General features: G+C 44.4%; 1 protein-coding gene across 1 annotated transcript in view; it reads left to right on the top strand.

Annotated features, from left to right (window-relative positions):
* LOC118084396 (transmembrane protein 182) overlaps positions 1 to 8,990 on the top strand; it is a 33,492-nt gene extending 24,502 nt beyond the window's left edge. The window contains exon 5 of the mRNA XM_060270221.2: positions 8,703 to 8,990. Coding sequence (XP_060126204.1) covers positions 8,703 to 8,818 — 116 coding nt within the window. The 3' untranslated portion in view covers positions 8,819 to 8,990. The remainder of the gene's footprint in view (positions 1 to 8,702) is intronic.
* Positions 8,991 to 21,264: the final 12,274 nt, after the last annotated feature.

Here is a 21,264-nt window from a genome sequence, read left to right as displayed (position 1 = left end):
ACATCTGATGGGAGGGCGTTCCACAGGGCGGGCACCACTACCGAGAAGGCCCTCTGCCCGGAAACACCGTTTACCTTCCCGCCGGAGCGGTACCTATTTATCTACTTGCACTTTCGAACTACTTTGTGCTTTCGAACTACTACTTTGTTAAATAACGAGAGCCTGTGTGGTGCGGCTGTAGCCTGCCTTCAGTCCAACCTCAGAAAGGTACAATGCCACCAAGTGAAATTTCCTACATTTTCTTTTGAGATTTCTGCATTGCCCTTCACCAGAAATAGTGGCAGGGAAGTTTGCAAAAATAAGGTAACATGACAAAGTAATACATAGCAAATTAACAAACTAGGATAATTTTCACAAAGTGCATTTGGAATTCTTAAGAGAAGCAAAAAGAGAGTTTCAAAAAGACCAGCAAAATCCAAGTATGTGCATTTAGGTACATTCTAACTAATTCTCCTCCTTGAGGGGTGTGTGTGTGTGTGTGTGTGTGTGTGTGTGTTGAGGGGGTGGGAACTGATCCCATGATCCCACCACCTACAAGGCCTCAGAAGCTACAGGGCCTTCTTTGAGGTCTCTGACTGGGAGCACATTTCTTGCAACAGTAGCTCTCCCTAATCCTGAGGATTTGACCTCATATATTTAAAAGCCATTGGCTTTGCCATGTAAAACTGCCTCAGCCTAAGCCACAAACACTTCAAAAGACATCAAAGACAAGAATTACCCACAGCTCAGTCTGAGAGTGCTGGAGTCAGCTGATGCCGACAGTTTCAGGATCTTAGAGCATGAAGCACTTTTCATTCATTTTAAATTAATTAAAGTGAGAAAACATGGAAGAAGAAAAAATAGCTCAAGATTCCTTTTTCTTTTAGAAGTTCTTTCTCTTGAAAATGCCCATTTGAGATTTAAAAACCCCCACGCTGTTTAAATAGACTTTTTTAAATCACGAAAAATATTTAGAGTTTTTAAAGTGGCGACAAACCTACACCGCTTGCAGCCATTTCAACAAGGGAAGTTTGTAATCTTCCTTTCAAGCAGAGGTGCAGCGGGGGCCCCTGGAAAATGAGGGCCATATTCCTCATGACCTAGATCAGAGGCAAAAGCTGGTGGGAAACAGATGTGTGTTGTGTGTTGGCCTCTGTCTGTTTCAAGAGACAATGGAGTGTGCATCTGGGGGTGAAGTTTCATCAGCAGTGAAGTGACTTCCCTGGTGTGCTAGCCTGGGCAGTGTGTATGGAGGTCCTTGGCTGCCCAGATGATAAGACTCCCCTCTCAGCCTTGCTGATGTGGTCCAAAAGAAAGCAGAGCAATACATTTGGCACCAGGAGTTACTGGAAGGAGGTATACAACCATCTTAGGGACCCCACTCTCTATTTGTGCAGCATTTTCTCCTTAGCCTTTTCTTCTCCCAAAGACATCCCACAAGGTACCAGAGGCTTAGGATCAGAGTTTTTCTTGTCGTAGATGGGGCAGCTTTGCAGGCTGCCGAACCCAGGGCTGGCCCTATGGCAAGGCTGGGTGGTGCAGGGTGCCGGGCCGCCAAGGGGGCGCCGCGTGGCGGGCGCTAGGAAACGGGGCGGGGGGATGCCGGAGGGATATTCGCACCACGCCGCCAGGGCGCCAGATATGCTTAAGATGGCTCTGGCCGAGCCCCCCTACCCCTCACTTCCCTCACTACATGCAGAATCACTTATGAATTGTTGGACCTCCTACTGGTCTTGTCTGTGCCAGGTGCACCAAAATCTGTCCAACATTGTGGTTGCCAGGTGCATCCTCCTTGAAATCCCAGTTCTCTGAGTTCTACTGCTTATGTAGTCAAACACAACTGAGGATACTGGCTGACTGTTGAGGCTGGTAGTGGTAAAAACAGGAAACTACTGGAAAGTGAAAACAGAATGGAGTGTTCAAAGCTGATTGGCTGGAACCCTGAACAGCAGGACTCCTCCATGCTGCAATATTTTGTTGGACGTCCCACTTGTTAATCTCTTTCTTTACTTTTTTGTGGGTGGGTGGGTTATTCATTTATATTTATTTATTTATGGAATTTGCACACCAGCCTTCAGCTGAAGATCTCAGGGCAATTCACAACATAAAAGTACAAAATGAGAACACAAATACACACTAATAACCCCCCCCCCAAACCAATAACAGCACCTCCCAGAAACACATTTAATAGGCTACAGAATGTTTAATCAGCCAAAGGCCTGGTTAAACAGAAACATTTTCACCTGGCGCCTAGTGAAGGGCCCAGGCAAGCCTCCCTAGGGAAAGCATTCAAAAAACAGAGAGCCCATTATTGTGTTGCTGCCCTCCTGGACTCTCATGGTGGGAGCACACGAAGAAGGGCCTCAATGAAAGAAAAGGGTTCCAGACACACCTTGCAGAGTCCCTTCAGATTCGCCATGTACTCAGAGCAAAAGAGGGGGAAGTACTACAACTGGTCAGGGCTCAGTGGAGTTGCTTTTCATTGTGCAATATGGAATAGATTAGGGTTTCTCAGTACAACGTTCATTCATAGAGTATACCTCAAAGCACTTTTCCCCCCCTCAAAGAAAAGGAGTAGTTCAGTAACTCTGCAAGCCAACAGCGCATCCATTATAAACTGAACAATGGGCCACACACAAAGTCCAAGTCCTAATACACTGCAAGAGAGATTGTTAAATTGCAGTCTGGTTGGCTCCTATGGGTTTCAAACAGAGCCATTTAGTTTCCACTCACACCTTAACCTTACTGTACCTCCTTTCTTGCAACTCAGCTTGCACACCTGTCAATTAAAGAATCTGCATCAAAATAAATCAATGCAGGGCTTCATACTGAAAATCAAAAGCCAGGATCACGTTCACGGAGTCTGTAACCTGAAACGTCTGTAAACTGAAGCATCTGTAACCCAAGGTACCACTGCATATAACCTATGCATGGACAATTCATAGAGTCACACAATCATAGAACTGTACCCTGAGGATCATCTAGCCCAGGGGTAGTCAACCTTTTTATACCTACAGGTAGGTAGCCATGTTGGTCTGAGTCGAAGCAAAATAAAAAAATTCCTTCAGTAGCACCTTAAAGACCAACTAAGTTTTTATTTTGGTATGAGCTTTCGTGTGCATGCACACTTCTTCAGATACACTGGAAACAGAAGTGAGGAGTTGTTTAAGATTGGGTGGCTGTCTGTAGGCAATGAAAGGTCTTCCTCCCAGAGCTTGAGAAAGGGAGCTGTCATTGTCCAGGAGAGGCTGTAGATCTCTGATGATGCGTTGTACTGTTTTAACTTGGGAGCTGTATGTGATGACTAGTGGTGTTCTGTTATTTTCTTTTTGGGGTCTGTCTTGCAGCAGGTTCTCTCTAGGTATCAGTCTGGCTCTGTTGATCTGTTGTTTAACTTCATCAGGTGGATATTTTAGTTTTCTCAAGCTCTGGGAGGAAGACCTTTCATTGCCTACAGACAGCCACCCAATCTTAAACAACTCCTCACCCACAATAATACAACCACCAGACTTAACATGGACACTGGTACCAGAGCCTGCAATAAACCCAGATGCCAACTTTGCTGCCACATACACCCGGACAACATCATTACTGGCCCCAACAACATCCAACATACCATCTCAGGACTATTCAATTGCTCATCTTCTAACATTGTGTATGCCATCAAATGCCAAAAGTGCCCTTCAGCTCTCTATATTGGACAAACAGGCCAAACCCTACACCAAAGGATAAATGGACATAAATCTGACATCAGGAACCATAAGACAGAGAAACCATTAGGAGAACACTTCAATCTCCCAGGACATACTATACAAGATCTCAAAGCAGCTGTTTTATTACAGAGAAATTTCAGGAAAGACTGGAAAGAGAAGTTGCTGAATTGGAACTCATTACCAAGCTTAAAACCATGGAGCCACCTGGGATGAATAGAGACATCGGATTCTTATCTCATTATGCATGATTAAGCTTTCTTTAGCACCTCAGCCCTTCCTCCCCCCCCCCAGGACTAATTGCAGTCACCAGCAGCCGTTAACAGCCACCCACAGGTTTACCACTCCCACCAGCCCATCACCCATTCCCACCCACCCCACCACCCTCTGTATATATATAAGGGCCTGACACTTCTGTTTCCAGTGTATCTGAAGAAGTGTGCATGCACACGAAAGCTCATCTATATATATAAAAATGTAAAAATTGTGAAATTCCGTTTGACACTTTTCTCCGTAACCGCTTGACCGATCGTCCTGAAATTTTGACACAACGATCCAGGCCACTCCTAGAGCGTTGTTGGGGGCAAAAATCCCTCAAATCACACACCTGCCCAGGTACAGACCTGCTTTTCCACCAAGTGGAATTCCTCCCACAGTACACCCCCTCCCTTCCTGAGAAATCTAAGCCACACCCAGAAACCGAATGACATCATTATCAACCAAGTAACTGAAATACACCAAGGCAGCCTGGGGGGGGGGTTGCCACAGACCGCAGCACGGCCTTCGATTTATGTAGGACCCTGCACGGCAAGGGGTTTTACTTTACCATTTAGCACCACTACCCCCCAAAAATCCACAAGACAAAAATAAATATGACTTATTTTATGGGTATGTCTTATTTTAGGAGAAACAACTGATTGTAAGCCTCTGTGCCTTTTTTTAAATAAAAAAACCCAACCATTCACTTTCTCTCCCCAGTTTAAGTCCTCAGATATTTGCAGTGCACCCCCCCCACCCCATTTACAATTCCCTACCTTCCCCATGCCACTTCCTGGGTTTTTTTATGCAACTGAACAACTTGGGTACTTCAGAACGCACCTTCTGTTGCCAGGCCCTTGCAGGGCCAGACAGAGGCCCGGTCCAGGTAGATAAGATAATGTGGCCCTGTTTTTAACCCTTTTGTTACTTTTTTCATTTTACTGATTGTGAATATGCAGACCGAGACCCCCTTTAGATTTGGAGGCCTGCACCAAGTGGCCCATATGACCCCCCTCCATCTGTCTGGGCCTGTCTGTTGCTACAGGGCTATGGGGCTTCGCTATTTGACACCCCCCTCGGGATTTCTTAAGTAGTTCTCTTTCTCCCAGGGCACATCATCACCCCCGATCCTTAATCTAAATATATAGAAATGCTCACGATGCGTGCACAGGGGCCAATGTATGGAGATACGGGGGGAAGGGACAACAGAGGGCTCAGACAAAAGTAAATACTGGGAAATGGAACCCATAAACTGACAGCTCCTTCTCCAAGGCTGGGGGCCAATGTAGGAAGATACCGGGGGTAGGGGCCAACACTCCCCAGGGACAACAGAGGGCTCAGACAGAAGTGCATGCTGGGAAATAAAACCCAGAACCTAACAGTTCCTTCTCCAAGGGTGGGGGCCAAGGTATGGAGATACATGGGGGAGGGGCCAACACTCCCCAGGGACAACAGAGGAAAGGGTATCCTACTGAAACACAGGGATGAGCCGGGGTGGAGGGAGGAGGAGCAGGATACATCATGGATCGGGACAGGGTGGGGTGGGGATCACAGAAAAGAACCACAGCAACGCATGGCCAGGTCAGCTAGTACCAAAATAAAAACTTAGTTGGTCTTTAAGGTGCTACTGAAGGAATTTTTTAATTTTGCTTTTTATACCAACCACCCACTAATGCATCTTGATGGTAAAATTTCCTTACCGCCCACCAGTGCTTGATGGAAGGAGGATTCAGCTTGTGCCGTGGAACCCCCTACCGCCCACCTAGAATCCTGAAACGCCCACTAGTGGGCGGTAGGGACCAGGTTGACCACCCCTGATCTAGTCAACCCCCCTGCAATGCAGGCATATGCAGCTGGGGCTCAAACCTGCAACCTTGGTGTTAACAGCACTATGCTCTAACCAACTGAGCTACCCACCTGCCAAAGTCCATTTTTCTTGGCTTCCAATTTTTTCAATATTAAGTTCAGTTCATGCTATTTCTATGGAATTTTATGGAATTTTTTTTAAAAGGAAAAAGTATCCAATAACATTTCTACTTATTTTTGTGTGCATTTCTCCTAAATACACATTGTGACTGGAAGTTTGCCTCCTATGTGCATTTGTGTGTGTGTGTGTGTGGGGGGATCAGCAATATAATGCAAATTTTTAAATGTTGTTTTCACTAATATACCCATTTGTTGTGCATACTTTCCCAAAACATATATGCATTTTAGTATGTGAATTTTTGTGCATGAATTTTGAATAGCAGTTGCATATTGATTTGGAGAGGGCAAATGAGGCAGGTTCACTTTCAAGAGGCAAGTTGTATTAATTTCTCCCCTTACCCAACTGAACTTGACATGAGACAGCTTTCTGAATTCCCGTGGAACTGACTCTCATCAGCTGCAACAATGGTTGTAATGTTCTCTGTTTAATAATAAGCAGCAGTTGAAGAAGCAATAGTTTTATTAAAGAACTGTGTATAACAAAGCCTTTCATTTAACTACTTTCTCACTCTGGCTTCTAGCCGTACCTTCATTTTAGGCCCAGGGGCGCCAAGTATGGGGAGCCAAGCCCCCCCCCCCAATTCTAAATCAGAGGGCCACCCCCAACTTCTGTGGTGGCAGTGGTTGCAGCACTGGGTGTGCACACATGTCGTCAGCACTCCACAGGACATTCATGTGCAACGTCAGCATGCCCCAGGGCATGCATGCATGGCACACTGATGCCCTGGGCCCCCTCTTTCTTGGGGGCAAGGCAGCACATTTATTTGGGCCTGACATCCTAAACAAGGTATCGGTTGGGTTCTTAAATGTATAATCAAATTTATCCTTACAGTGATCACCAGCTCAGATAGCTTTAGAAAGACAATTAGATAAACTTATGGAGGAGAGTTCTATAAGCAGCTGTTAACCATTATGGGATCTCCAGGCTGAAAGGCAGCATGCCACAGAATACCAGTTGCTGGGGGTGGTGGCGAGTCAACTACAGGGAAAGGCTACTGCTTCCATGCCCTGGGTTTGTGGGCTTCCCAGAGGCATTTTATTGGTTACTTTAGGAAGTAAGTTATAGGAGTACATAGGCCTTTGATCTGATCCATCAGGATTCCTCCAATATTCTTAAAAAGTGCAAGTGAATGTTCCTCATCCTCTTGGTTATTCAACGATTTGGTGTTTTACCATGGCACCCACTCTGCATCCTGGCACAGTTTTCTTGTCCTCCTAACAAAATCAGGGACATGTGCTGAACAAGGATGAGTTGTTGTAATAGCCCTCTCTTTGCCTGAATTCTAGGGTGAGGAGAGAAGGCGCAGAATTTCATGTCCCATGAAGGTACACAATAGTTGAACAGGTGCCCTGCTCTTTCATACAAACACTTGTTTGTTCATAAGATTTCTTACTTGCACGCCACTACAACATTCCAGGGTGTTACGGCAATAGAACAGATGAAACATTTACCAAAAAAGAGAAAAAAAAAACCCAAGCAAAATTACTGCAGACAGAACATAAATTCAGCAAAATAGATCAGTCTCACAAAACAAAATGCCTTCACTTTCAGAGGCAGCCCCAATATCATTGGATGGATGAATATTAACTGCTTTTATATATTTTAAATTTTAGTTGTTTTAAAAATGTTTAGAAAGCATATATGAGGCAATAGATGATCCCAAATGGTGGAAAATTCTTAATACTAAGGAATATCACATAGTCCAAGATATGTATAGAGGAGAGTCCTTAATGTCATTGCAGGAAGTAACAGAGAACATAGGTGACCAATACTGGTTAAAAATTGGAGGGTTATATAAAAAAAATTCTTAAAGCCCAAGAGATAGGAAATATGAGATTAGAACAGCCAATAGAGGAATTATATAAACAAATGGAAAAAACTAAACAAGGAATGATAGGTAAAATCTATAAGAGGATGATTACAAATGAAGAACTGACAATCCAACTTATTCAAAAGATGTGGATTAAGGAAGAACAAATTAGTGAATCAAAGGTCGAAAGGATAATGAAAGGAATAGACGAGATTAAAGTAAGCAAATTTAGGGAGCTCGAACTAATTTTTTTTCTAAAATGGTATAGAACAGGGGTCCCCAGACTACGGCCCCCGGGCCGGATGCAGCCCAATTGGCCTCCCAATCTGGCCCGCGACGACCCCAGCCGCCCGCTGCCGCCGCCTGCTCTTACGGCGCACGGCGCGGCGGCGATCTTCAAAATCGGAAAAAAATCGCCGAAAATCCTTTGTGCGCATGCGTATGGGCCTCTCCCGACCCAGAAGAGGTCATTTCCGGTGCACGTCCGGGTCGGGGGAGGCCCATACGCATGCGCACAAGCGATTTTCGGCGATTTTTCCTGACCGTGTGCGTGTGCGCATGCACACGGGCGCGCACTCCCCCGCCCTCTGGCCCGCTGCGCGCGCACTCCCCTACCCTCCGGCCCGCTGCGCGGTCGGTGCGGCGGGCACCGGCCCGAAGCCCGGTAAGTCTGGGGACCCCTGGTATAGAACTTCGGCCCAGCTAGCTAATATGATACCAGGATTGAACCCTAACTGCTGGCATTGTGAACAAGCCAAGGGATGGTTCTCCCATATGTACTGGGAATTCCCAAAGGTAAGGGGTTTTGGAATAAAATCCTTAAGGTTTATTAATGAAGTTTTTAAAGTGATGTTACCCATAGACTTCAATCTCATGACAATTGGTATACCAGATTGGAAAGATAGAGGAAAAACGAACAGTAGAGGTCTGGAGTAATTATTTGTTTGAATTTATTCAGTCCGACATCGTGGCAGTAACGTCACAGGAAATAACATGGAGGGCCAAGTCTACTATTATAAGGACCAGATGGAACCCCTGTCTTCAATGGATCAGAAGACATTCAGTGGAAATTAAAGACATTGTGCCCGTGGCCGAGGACAACTGTTTGAACCCTTCCAATGGATTATGGGTGGGGGAGGGGGTGGGAAGGGAAAGGAAAAATGGTATGGGAAATTAAAAATTGGAAGGAGAAAATATAATGTATGTAAAAATTCTCATACTTTAATAAAAATCTTTTAAAAATGTTTATAGACTGTTTTAGAATGCTTTTGCTTTGCTTACATTTTTAAACTGTGCTTTTGCGGAGATATAAATTCAAGAAATACATATGAATGAATGAATGAATGAATAAATAAATAAATAAATAAAGGCAAGAGTAAAGAGAGTTCATACCTGTACTCAGTGTAATGTAACGTGCAAACAAGCCTAGGGCAAAAATACTTTGTTTACCAGACTCACAAATTAATTCAAGCAAAACCTATATGCAAATTTCCCAATCTTACAGTGTAATCGCCATGTCACCCTGCTCTGCCTTTATTTACAGCTGTCCCTTGCCTCAATTAAACCCATAACGAAAGCCCATCACAAAAGCTGACTCATGCCTTCCCCTTTTCATGCTGCAGCATCATAAGCAAAACATGCCACTAACTGTTGAAGGATGGTGTGATTTCTAATTACAGATAATACAGCTAATCAGGACCAATCAACACTTTATGATCTTGACTTAATATTTTATCATAATCTTAATTATAATTGCATTCGCCACGAATCGTGCGAAATGCTAGGTGTCATTTGCATTCCCAGCATGCTTCAACTCGTGTGTGTTTGTGTGTGTGTATTTAAGAAATAAATATTCCCTATTGGGTGTGATAGGTATGGCAAAGGCAAATTGTTTAGAGGCTGTAGCAAATCTCCACAGAAGACTGTTTTTACAGAGACTCTGCTTCTAACACCAGGGGGCGCACCTGGCTCTTAACGTTTCTTATCAGAACAAACCAATCTACACCCTGTCCTTACCGGGTGTTTTTTATAGTGCTGTTTGTTTAACCTAAGAAAGGAGGAAGAGGGAGGCGGAGAAATGTTAGTTTGTGTGCATATTATTAAAATTGAGTTTTATATCATGCACAAGTACCTTGCAGCTACAAACAAGGGATGGCCGTTTAATTAAAAACATATTTCCCCCCCGAACTTAAGATGAATAGGAATGCAATTCCCTGAATTCTGAAGTATGTTTCATTCTATTAAGCATTGTTATTCATATTGCAAAACTTAGTAAGAAAAGAAAAGAAAAAGTGCCTGTCCAGGAACTTTACGCTCTAGAGAACAACCCAGATGGAGCATTCTAACTTGTGGAAGGACACTTTGTAGCAGGGGTGTCAAAAGTGGAGTGTATTTCATAGAATCATAGAATTGGAAGGCGACTCGGGGGTCATTTAGTCCAACCCCCTGCAATGCCGGACTTTTTCACCCAACATGGGGCTTGAACCCACAACTAGGGTTGCCAGACTCAATAGTGGACAGGACTTCTGTGCCTTTAATTGCCCTGCTCTCTTTTGAGTCTGGAAGAGAGCATGGCAATTAAAGGCACAGAAGTCCTGTCCACTATTGAGTCTGGCAACCCTACCTGCAACCCTGAGATTAAGAGTTGTGCTTTACCGACTGAACCATCCAGCCAAGCCTATCTTAACAGGAACAGGGGTCTGACAGCTCTTGCTTCTGGCAGGATATGATATATGACACCCCACCCACCACCATGAAACAGGAAGCTGACTTAAACTGAGGCAGGTCATAGGTTCTTCCAGCTTAGCATTGTCTGCACTGACTGACAGCAGTAGTTTTCCTAGGTCTTTCCCCAACCCTGCCTAGAGATGCCGGGAAGTGAACTTGGGACCTTTTGTTTTCATTTTGCAGTTGCAGTTATTTTCATTATTAAAGGCTTCATTTTGTTGCTCATGTCAGCTTTCATTGTATTCTCCCCTGCTGCTGGTTCTGTGGCAGCAGCATAATTCCATGTGGCTTCCTGATGGTTGCCATTTTATTTGCCCAGAATGCTGTGGGAATAGTGCCATTCTGGAGTTTTAGTAGCAGGAGAAAATGGTGGTTCTCTCTCTCTCTCTCTCTCTCTCTCTCTCTCTCTCTCTCTCTCTCTCTCTCTCTCTCACACACACACACACACACACACACACACACACACACACACAAATGGTGGTTGCCATTATCCCTCCAAAATGCTTAAAGAATATATGACACAAACTGGGTTCCCTCTGGAAAGAAGGCATCCACCAAGAGGTAGGGATAGGGGGGAATTCTGTTCAGTTTGTTTAAAGGCAAACTGCTTAATTTACAGCAAAATAAAAAAAATCCTTCAGTAGCACCTTAAAGACCAACTAAGTTTTTATTTTGGTATGAGCTTTCGTGTGCATGCACACTTCGCTTAATTTACACTTTCTAAAACAATGCATGAACCAAAACAGCTTTTCTTCGAAATTCACACACTTCTCTGAATATTGAAATGCAGCTTTTCTGCCAAGTAATGTGTACACAAATGCATCTGCTAGTGTTATATATATGTTGGCTCCCAACGTGGGGCCATGTGTTATTATATGTTATAATAACACTAGGGCAGAATGCATACTGTATATAGAGGCATATCTTGATGAAAATAACCTACAAAAAACCAACATGTTAGGCCAAACTACGTGCAAAATTATGTATATTAGGATAAATTTGCACGAAAATGCTGATGAATTTTCAAAAGGGCCTTCTTTAAAAAAACCAACAACATCCCCACCACCTGTCTGCAAACTGGTGTGGAAACCTGAAGAGCTGAATTTAAGATTGGAAGAATGACAAACCAAGAGAAACCAAAATTGGCATAGTCACTTGTCCTCAGAGGACCTGTACTGCTGCTGAAGAAGGTATGCCATCTAGTTCTGAATGAGTCATGAACAGGACAACAGGAATCAACCCAATTCATTTCCATTCTTTCAGGGATAGCTCTAGGTTTGAATGAGGCCTTTGGTGGGCTGCTATCTCTTACCTAGTGTTGGCAGGCAGGTGGAAGCCCTTTGAGCAGCCCTGCAAGGAACATTACAATGTCCTTGGAATGATACTACATGAAGGGCATTGTGGGAAATTAATATGGCAGTAATGTGCCTTGCTGGTTACTAGCAGCTGTATTTGCTTTCACAATAAAATACAACCACTGTTGTCTGGGAATTCTATCCATGCTGTGGGGATACCTTAAATAGATGCCACGTTACCCAGTAGCAGGGGTGCCAACTTGAATAAAATATTGTGTTGGGGGGAGGTAAGCCCCACCCTGCATAATTGATCACATGATGTGACACCCACCCACCATCTGAATGGCAATGCTCATAATCTTTTGGGAGGGCAGCCCCCTCAAATATTTTAATGGTGGTGGTGGTGGTGGGGGGGCTCCTAGGCCCAGTACCCACCCTAAGTGAGGATGTCTGTCATATTTGGTTATAATATCCTAAAAGGTGTTGGAATGTAAAGACTAGACAGACAATTTCCTAAAATAGGAGGAGGAAGAGGAGGAGGAGGAGAAGGTTGTGAAGGAGAACTACCAAATGGGGTCCATTTATTCCAGTGTTTCATTTGTTGTGAAATCAATGCATGGCCCCACTATCTGTATGAAATACAGCTCTTTGTAACACGGGGAAATGTATGTCTCTGTGTTCTCTTTGTCATGTGGGCAAGCAGTATGAAATTATTGGTTCCCTTCATGGTTATATACACTTGGTGCTAAGTTGCCAGCTTGCTGTCTAAGAGCTAGGTCTCGCCATATGCTTGCTCATCACTTGATAACTGCAGCAAGACATGGTGTGGGTGTGTGCCTCTGTGTGAACGAAACATCACAGGCCAAATATCCATTTTGATTTCTGACAATGCCCCAGAGCAATGTTACTTTGGGGGTACCTTGGTAAATGAAAATGGTTCCTCATGCAGCTGGGCTCCCAAGACAATCAGAAGTGTTGATGGGCCCTGTCAGAGTGGTAGAATGCTGGCAACTGCCTGAGGGTGTCAGGTGCTGATGCTGAACCAGGAAGGATGACTGTCAATCTAGCAATGACAATTGCAGTTTGCTGTTGCTAGAAGTTCCTTGTCTTTTCTTTTCAAGTGACAGGCTGTACAATGCATCCTCTCTACTTTTGTGACCCTTTCACTACAGCATTCCTTGATTCGAAACCGTGATTCTACACACAAGTGTGCACTCCCCCCCCCAAGGCTTAAAAACAATTGCCAAATGAATTAAATATCAACAAGATGGGGAAGAGGGCCAGGGAAAATGCTAAACACGCATCTCCTGCTATCCATCTCCTGAGATCACGAGTCAAATTTGTATAAAATCCAGCCTCTGTTAGGAGATGTCACTGGTGTTTAGGTAGATAGGAGCATTTAACGTGGAGAGCTGCCAGGTTTGTCAGCAGCAACAACAAATATCGACACATTTTATTTCCTAAGCACTCAAGGACAAAAAATAAAATAAAATGCTTGATGTATCATTGTGCCAAGTTGAAAGAGGTTGGCGTAATTGAAAATTCTCTTTCCCCCCTTTCCTCCTCACTGACAACCTGCTTTACTGCAAGGAAGAGAAGCGATACAGGCTTACTTTACGTCACTGGTGACACTGTAGGATACAAGCAGATTAGAGGACAATTAGATGCTAAACTGCACAGAGCCCAGTTTGCACAAGGTGTAAGTTTTATGTTATTTAGCATTTGGTGGATGGGGTCTACGTAAAGACAGCATGTGTATTTTTGTGTGTGTTTGTTTATAGAGAATGGCTCATAGCAGGTGCAATATTACAACCTTTATATTATATGTACCGTATTATCTATTATTCTTTTAAAATTACAGTACAGATCTGGAAATCTCTGGTTGATTGCCAGACATTTCTGATTTCCAGTTCCTTAACTATGGCAATATCCCCTTCTTAATTTGCTGTAGAAATGAAGGAAGTTTGGGGTAACCAAAAGTGAGATCAGTTCAGTTCTGGTACTAAAACCAAATTCTGAGGCTCAGAATGTGCTCAGGGGCTCTTCAGTTTAAACTGCATGTCTTTTGCATCAAACTCTGACTGGTGGATCTTGGGATTGTAATTATATTAATAACAATAACAATAATAACCCAAAGCAGGTCCTGCAAGCTTCGCAGGCCAAAGAGAATGGTTTTGCCATCCGAATGCAGTTTACACAGAACTCAGCAAGTTCCTGCCCTCAAGCTGCCTTACTGTTTTATATTGTAACTAGTGTCATTCAGCCCGTTCAGTAAACGGGTGCTAGATGGGCGAGAACGGAGGGGAAGCCCTGGGACCGCGCAGGCGTCGCCTCCGTCGAGCGCCTGAGGCCCACCGGCCGCTCCTCCGCCTCCTCCCGCTGTCCCGAGTGGCGACGGCCTCCTCCACCTCCCTGCTGCGGCGGAGTGACGCGGGTCGGCAAGGCGGGAGAGCGAGGGGCGGCGCGCTTACCTGAGGCGCGCTGCGGGAGGCGGCGGCAGAGGCCTCTTCCTTCTCCTCAGGAGAAGGGAGGTGGAGAAGGCCGTCGCCACTCGGGACAGCGGGAGGAGGCGGAGGAGGGGCCGGTCTCTGGGCTCCAAGTCTCTGCATCCAATCCCTGTGTCCGTGGGGCACATGCGCAGTAGCGCGGACACAGGGACACAGGGACTGGACGCAGAGACACCGGGACTTTATTATATAGGATTGGCTGGTCACATTGCTTGTAAGTGAGATCACTCAAAGCTATATGCATCCATCATATTGAATGGTGCTAGATTACTACCTGGTGTTTTATGGTACATCAGGTGTCTGTTTTAGGAAGTTGCAGGAGCTGGTTAATTTGGAGTTAGGAAATGGTTGACATTCTGTTATTCATCCCATGTCACAGTCGCTGAGATGGGTAGAGCGCCGGTGGCGGAAAACTCATTCTGAATCTGACCGAACACGGGCTAGAGCTCAACTTCGAGCCTAACAAGTGGCAATAGCGACGGCGAAGAGCACCTTCTTCACCGTTTCTATCGCATCTGCAGAAAACAGCAGTAGGAGACTATTCCAGGTGGTTCGCAATCTATCCGAACCACCTTCGTCATTGGGGCCTGATAGGGACCCCAATATCACCTGCAATGCTTTTGCGAAGTTTTTTGCAGATAAAGTCGCTCAGATTCGGAGGGAGGTAGACTCCACCGTGGGAGCAGGGCCGGGGCGGGAGAGTGCTAGAGACCTGTCTAGTCCAGTTGTGTGGGATCAATTCCAATCTGTTACCTCCGAGGATGTGGACAGGCTGCTTGGACGAGTGAAACCAACCACCTGTCTCCTTGATCCTTGCCCATCCTGGCTTATAAAAGCTAGCCGGGAAGGGCTGGGTGATGGGCTTCGCGGGTTGGTGAATGCTTCTCTCTATGAGGGAGCCTTCCCAGACCCGCTGAAAGAGGCGGTTAATAAACCGCTTCTTAAAAAACCATCTTTAGATGCGGCCAATATGACCAACTATCGCCCAGTCTCAAATCTTCCATTCTTGGGCAAGGTGATTGAGCGGGTGGTTGCTGAACAACTCCAGGCACGCCTGGAAGAAGCGGACCATTTGGATCCCTTCCAGTCGGGATTCAGGCCTCATCATGGGACTGAAACTGCCTTGGTCGCACTGGTTGATGATCTCCGGCGGGCTAGGGACAAAGGTGACAGCTGTTTCCTAGTTCTGCTGGATCTCTCAGCGGCTTTTGACACCATCGACCATAACATTCTTCTGGACCGTCTAGAGGGGTTGGGAGCTGGGGGCACTGTCATACAGTGGTTCCGCTCCTTCCTACTGGGCCGTGTTCAGAAAGTGGTGGTGGGGGATGAGTGTTCGGACCCCTGGGCTCTCACTTGTGGGGTGCCTCAGGGTTCTGTCCTCTCCCCCATGCTTTTTAACATCTACATGCAGCCGCTGGGAGAGCCCATCAGGGGGATTGGGCTGGGTGTTCATCAGTATGCGGACGATACCCAGCTCTACCTCTCTTTCAAATCAGAACCAGTGAAGGCGGTGAAGGTCCTGTGTGAGTGCCTGGAGGCGGTTGGAGGATGGATGGCGGCTAACAGATTGAGGTTGAATCCTGACAAGACAGAAGTACTGTTTGTGGGGGACAGGAGGCGGGCAGGTGTGGAGGACTCCCTGGTCCTGAATGGGGTAACTGTGCCCCTGAAGGACCAGGTGCGCAGCCTAGGAGTCATTCTGGACTCACAGCTGTCCATGGAGGCACAGGTCAATTCTGTGTCCAGGGCAGCTGTCTATCAGCTCCACCTGGTACGCAGGCTGAGACCCTACCTGCCTGCAGATTGTCTCGCCAGAGTGGTGCATGCTCTGGTTATCTCCCGCTTGGACTACTGCAATGCGCTCTACGTGGGGCTACCTTTGAAGGTGACCCGGAAACTACAACTAATCCAGAATGCGGCAGCTAGACTGGTGACTGGGAGCGGCTGCCGAGACCACATAACACCGGTCTTGAAAGATATACATTGGCTTCCAGTAGGTTTCCGAGCACAGTTCAAAGTGTTGGTGCTGACCTTTAAAGCCCTAAATGGCCTCAGTCCAGTATACCTGAAGGAGCGTCTCCACCCCCATCATTCTGCCCGGACACTGAGGTCCAGCTCCGAGGGCCTTCTGGCGGTTCCCTCATTGCGAGAAGCCAAGTTGCAGGGAGCCAGGCAGAGGGCCTTCTCGGTGGTGGCGCCTGCCCTGTGGAACGCCCTCCCATCAGATGTCAAAAAGGAAAACAGCTACCAGATTTTTAGAAGACATCTGAAGGCAGCCCTGTTTAGGGAGGCTTTTAATGTTTAAGAAATTAGTGAATTTTAATGTTTCTGTTGGAAGCCGCCCAGAGTGGCTGGGGAAACCCGGTATAAATAAATTATTATTATTATTATTATTATTATTATTATTATTATTATTATTATGTCCGGAACGCTAATCCAGCGAATACAATCAGTATCCACCGTTGTTGCTCTCAGGCTGCAAATGATCCATAATTTATTAAGGTCTTCCCCTATTTGCATTGTGCTCCTATTGCCTTACTTGAACTGTCTGCACATACTTCTTTCCTGTGGCAACATATTATCCTAGTTTACCTTACAAAAGGTAATATCTAACACACTAGGCCTGGGCTGTGACCTTCATGATCCAAATACAGAATTGCAAAATTAGAGGGAATCCCGAAAACCTAGCCCCAACTCCATAACATTATAAATGTGGTTGCACCATGGACTTATACGACGGCATTATAAACTTGCTTTTATTTTTCAGCCAAATTGCTAACAATCAATTTGTGACAGCAACAGCATACTGAACTAATGTTGGTCCCCTTCATCCCATTGTGGGATGTTCTTGGTAATGAAGATAATGTGCCATTCTAGGAATGTCTAGCTAAAGGATACACTGCAGAACAAATACTCTGCTGGTATAAAATGGTATACAGCCATTGACATGTTGATTTATGCCTGCTGTGTGATCCAAGTTTTACAACCTGCCAGGAAGAGGTAGAAGACCTTGTTTTAATATGGGGTGCTGAATTTTCTTATATGGCCGTTGGTTCTGATTTGAATTTAATGTGGGTTTCTGTTTGTTTTGCTTTTGAAGAGGGGGAGGATTGTGACTTTAGTTGTGTGTGATTTTGGTAAGCTGCCTAGACTTACTGCAAACAAGGCAGGGTATATAATATTTTGAAGAGAAAGAAAATAAATAACAGAACCTGAGCTTTGAAATATTACTATTGGAATACCAATGTTGTTATTTCAAGGACTTTTTTTTTTTTTGAGAAACCCCCAGAGCCATGGGACACCTTTGCATCTGGGTAGATGAAGTGATGAAGGATTTCCTTGATGGTTCCAGCAAAATGTTCAGACCCTTCACCAAAAATGTCCCTGACCAAAAGGGCTGTTTTTCTTCAGTCTATGAAAATGGAGCTTGTGTGTTTTGTTGAGTGTTCTGAGGATATTAGATAGCATTTCAGATTATAGCTGCTAACTTGCCATTCCTGTAATTAACTGCAGGTGGATTACATCAAGCAAAACTCTATAGTCATTAAAAGTTATTAAAGTGCTTTAACACTTATACTTACAATGTATTTTTCCATATTTTTATGGGTAAGATATTCTTATGCTGCACACGACCTGCTAGTGGACTTGTCATAGGCAATTGGTCAGTCACTAAACTGGCTGTTGGGCCAGATGAGCCTTTGGTCTGATGGTTAAATTGATGACATGGACAAGAAGTGATATCACTGAGATCATTCCAGATCCTCCAAGTGTCCCTATTTTCCAGGGATGTCCCTGATTTAGAGAAGCCATCCCAGTTTCTGATTTTATCCCAGAATGTCCCACTTTTCCTAGTATGTCTCTATTTTCATTGGAGAAATGTTGGAGAGTATGGCAGGATGTCCCTATTTTTGTTGGAGAAAGGTTGGAGGATATGGAGTGATCTGACCCCCAAGCCATCTGAAGGCAATCCTGTATAGGGAAGTTTTTAAATGTTTAAAGTTTTACTATGTTTTTATATATGTTGGAAGCTGCCCAGAGTGGCTGGGGTAATACAGTAAGATGTGTGGAGTATAAATAGTAAAATTATTATTATGGAATAGAATGTCCCTCTTTTCATTGTAGAAATGTTGAAGGGTATGTCTTCCAGAGGAATGTTGTTAGTTGTTTCCTGGATTACAGAGGCCCGGCTGGCCTCAGCTAGAAAACAGGCTATGCTGTGGAACACTTTCCCAACAGAGATATGGCATTCTTCTGTTTGGTTTACAGTTCAATTTACAAATATTAGTGAAAAGGCAGACCCTGATCTCAGAGTCATAGAACTGTAGACTTGGAAGAGACTCTGAGGGTCATCTATTCCAACTTCCAGGAGTCTCAACATGCGGTCTCCCATCCAATTTGAAACCATACCAGACCTTGCTTAGCTTTGCACATGTGCTATGAGTTTTATTCCTGCACCACTAAGAGGACACAAAAGAAAATAGGAGTGGGAGGGAGGAAGAAGCAGCAGCACTAATTCTTAAATACAGAGGTTTTGTAGTGAGATTCAGAAATGAAAACTTTGGAGAAGAGCTAGTATTTCAACAGAGCTGGTGGGAAGGCCTGGCAGCCCCATATCTCCCCTTCTCCTATTGCCTGGTGGGGTGTCTGCTATAATAAATTTTAAAAGAAATAAAATAATAAAATGAATCGACTCAGGAAGTCTTGGGGAAGAAAAGAAAGGTTTTCAACAGAAGTCAAAAACACTGGAATTGGGGGTGGGGCTTGCTTCACATCTAGGGGAAGAGAGTTTCAGCATACTGGTGCCGCTGCGCTAAAAGCACCTGCTAGGTTCATATTTAGAAAGTAACAAGTGAGCTGAACTTTAAATTGTGCACCTGCTTCATGTTTTAAATTTATTTTAAAGAGCTTCTAAACCAATTACAGTTTCAAAAATCTCTAAGTGGTGGTGCTATGTATTATGAAAAAACAGTATCCACCAAAACAAAAACAGAACCACTAAACCAATAAAACAACAGCATACAGGCAAATAAAAGCAAATAAAACAATGAAAGCTACACAATGAAGATTATTATTATTATTTTCACTACAACAGCTCATATATAAAATCAATTCAAATCCAAGACAGATACCAGGTGGAATAAAAACATCAATTTAGAAAGCTTGCTGAAAGAGGGACATCTTTAGAAGCTGTTGAAAAGACAACAGAGGAGGCACCAGTCTGATATATACTGGGAGGGAGTTCCAAAGGGTACGTGCCACCACACTAAAGGCCCTTTTCAAACATTGTGCAGAAACAGACTTCCTGATAGGATGGTACCTGAAGGAAGCCCTCTGCCGGATTCAGTGATTAGTTAGTCATCCTTGTCCCAAGCTGTATAGGGTTAAACACACCTCCGTGTTGCGGGTGTTCCACAATTTAGTGGGGATTGCACAGGGGGGAAAAAAGCTCTTTCCTGGATTGTCATTCTCCACACTTCTAAAAGTTGGAGGAACTAGCAAGAGAGCCACCTCCGCAAATCTTAATCCCCAAGTAGATTGATAGGCATGGGAATATATTTGGGGTCTAAGCCACTTAGGGCTTTCAACACCAACAAGATCACCTTGAACTGGGCCCAGAAATGAACTGACAACCAGTGTCCTGTGTCCTACTTTGCAGAGGTGAGACCTATTTGAAGGTGACTTCTTTGTGAAGAGCTGTCTGGTCTAAGACTAGTTTAAAGCCAAAGTTCCCTAAGAAGAGACAGACCCTAAGAGAGACAGATTTCATGGTGAGTTCTGGCACCTCTTTTCTAGAAAAATAGCACTGGGCAAAGTATATTTCTAGGTGGGTGAGCGATAGAAAAATAACAGTGTATGTTTTGACATAAGTCTAGCAATGGGGGGGGGAGAGTGGAAAGTATCCTGGTTTGGGGGGTATACTTGCCCCCACCCCCAATGCTGTCCATGTCCTTCTTATGTAAAGATTTATCCAACTACATTTTACTCAGAGTGAACCCACTGAAATCAGTGCACCCATACAATGTGGCATATATTGGATATTTTGGAATTGAAAATTAATAAAAACTATTTAAAAAGAAATAAAATCAGTGCACCTAACTTGGTCATGAGCATTAATCTCACTGGGTCTGTTTGAGCAGCACTAGCACTAGATAAAACTCTTACGTTCTCTCTCAGGCTCCCCCCGGTTCATGAGATTGGATTCTGTTTTCCATGTTTTCAATCCCTGGTTCATTTGTTTGCATAAGCTTTTATGTTACTGCTTTATTGGTTTTATGGTGAGATTTTGTTTTAATTATATTGTTTTTATATCGTACACCACTTAGAATTCCCCCCCCCCCAAAAAATATTAAGCCGTTTCTTCTCTCTAAGCACATGGATCCAAAAAGTTTTTACTGGGCAAAGATATGCAATAAACATTACATATTAAGAACAAGTGCAGCAGCAGAATCATTTATCTACCAGTTCCTGCTGCACTAACACACCCAACCACCCACACCAGATTAAAACCATGCATCAGAAGCTTTGCTATCTAGATGGTGTCCCTCATTTCCTAGCTTAGCGCCTGTAACAGACCCTGCTATTTGCAGAAAATTTTAAGATCAGAGCACAAGGCCACTGAAAAATTGTATACAAGCAGCTGAGCACCAGCGATTGCCTGTCTGAAAGCCATCACGAAATCAACCATCACACAATAATCCAGCTTTGGGAAGTGCAGGTTCATATAGAAAATATGGGTTAGTTTATAATATGATTGGTCACTTTCTTTTTTTAACCCCAACATGAGTTTTCCTTTCCCCTTTTTAAATTACATATATATATATGGCACATAGCTATAGAAGAAGTGGAGGAAACCCCTATCTTAAAGCTAAGTTTCTTTTGCCACATGTCCTTAGCACATGGTTATGAAGCTAATGTGCAGCGCATGTGATAAGAAGCTCCTGAAGCTGTGTGCCATCATTTCTACCTAAAAAGCAAATGAAACTGGCAT

This window comes from Zootoca vivipara, chromosome Z2, assembly GCF_965207765.1.
Source record: "Zootoca vivipara chromosome Z2, rZooViv2.hap1.1, whole genome shotgun sequence".
NCBI lineage: Eukaryota > Metazoa > Chordata > Lepidosauria > Squamata > Lacertidae > Zootoca > Zootoca vivipara.
Note: the sequence above shows the minus strand (reverse complement) of the source record. Positions and strands in the feature narration are given on the sequence as shown.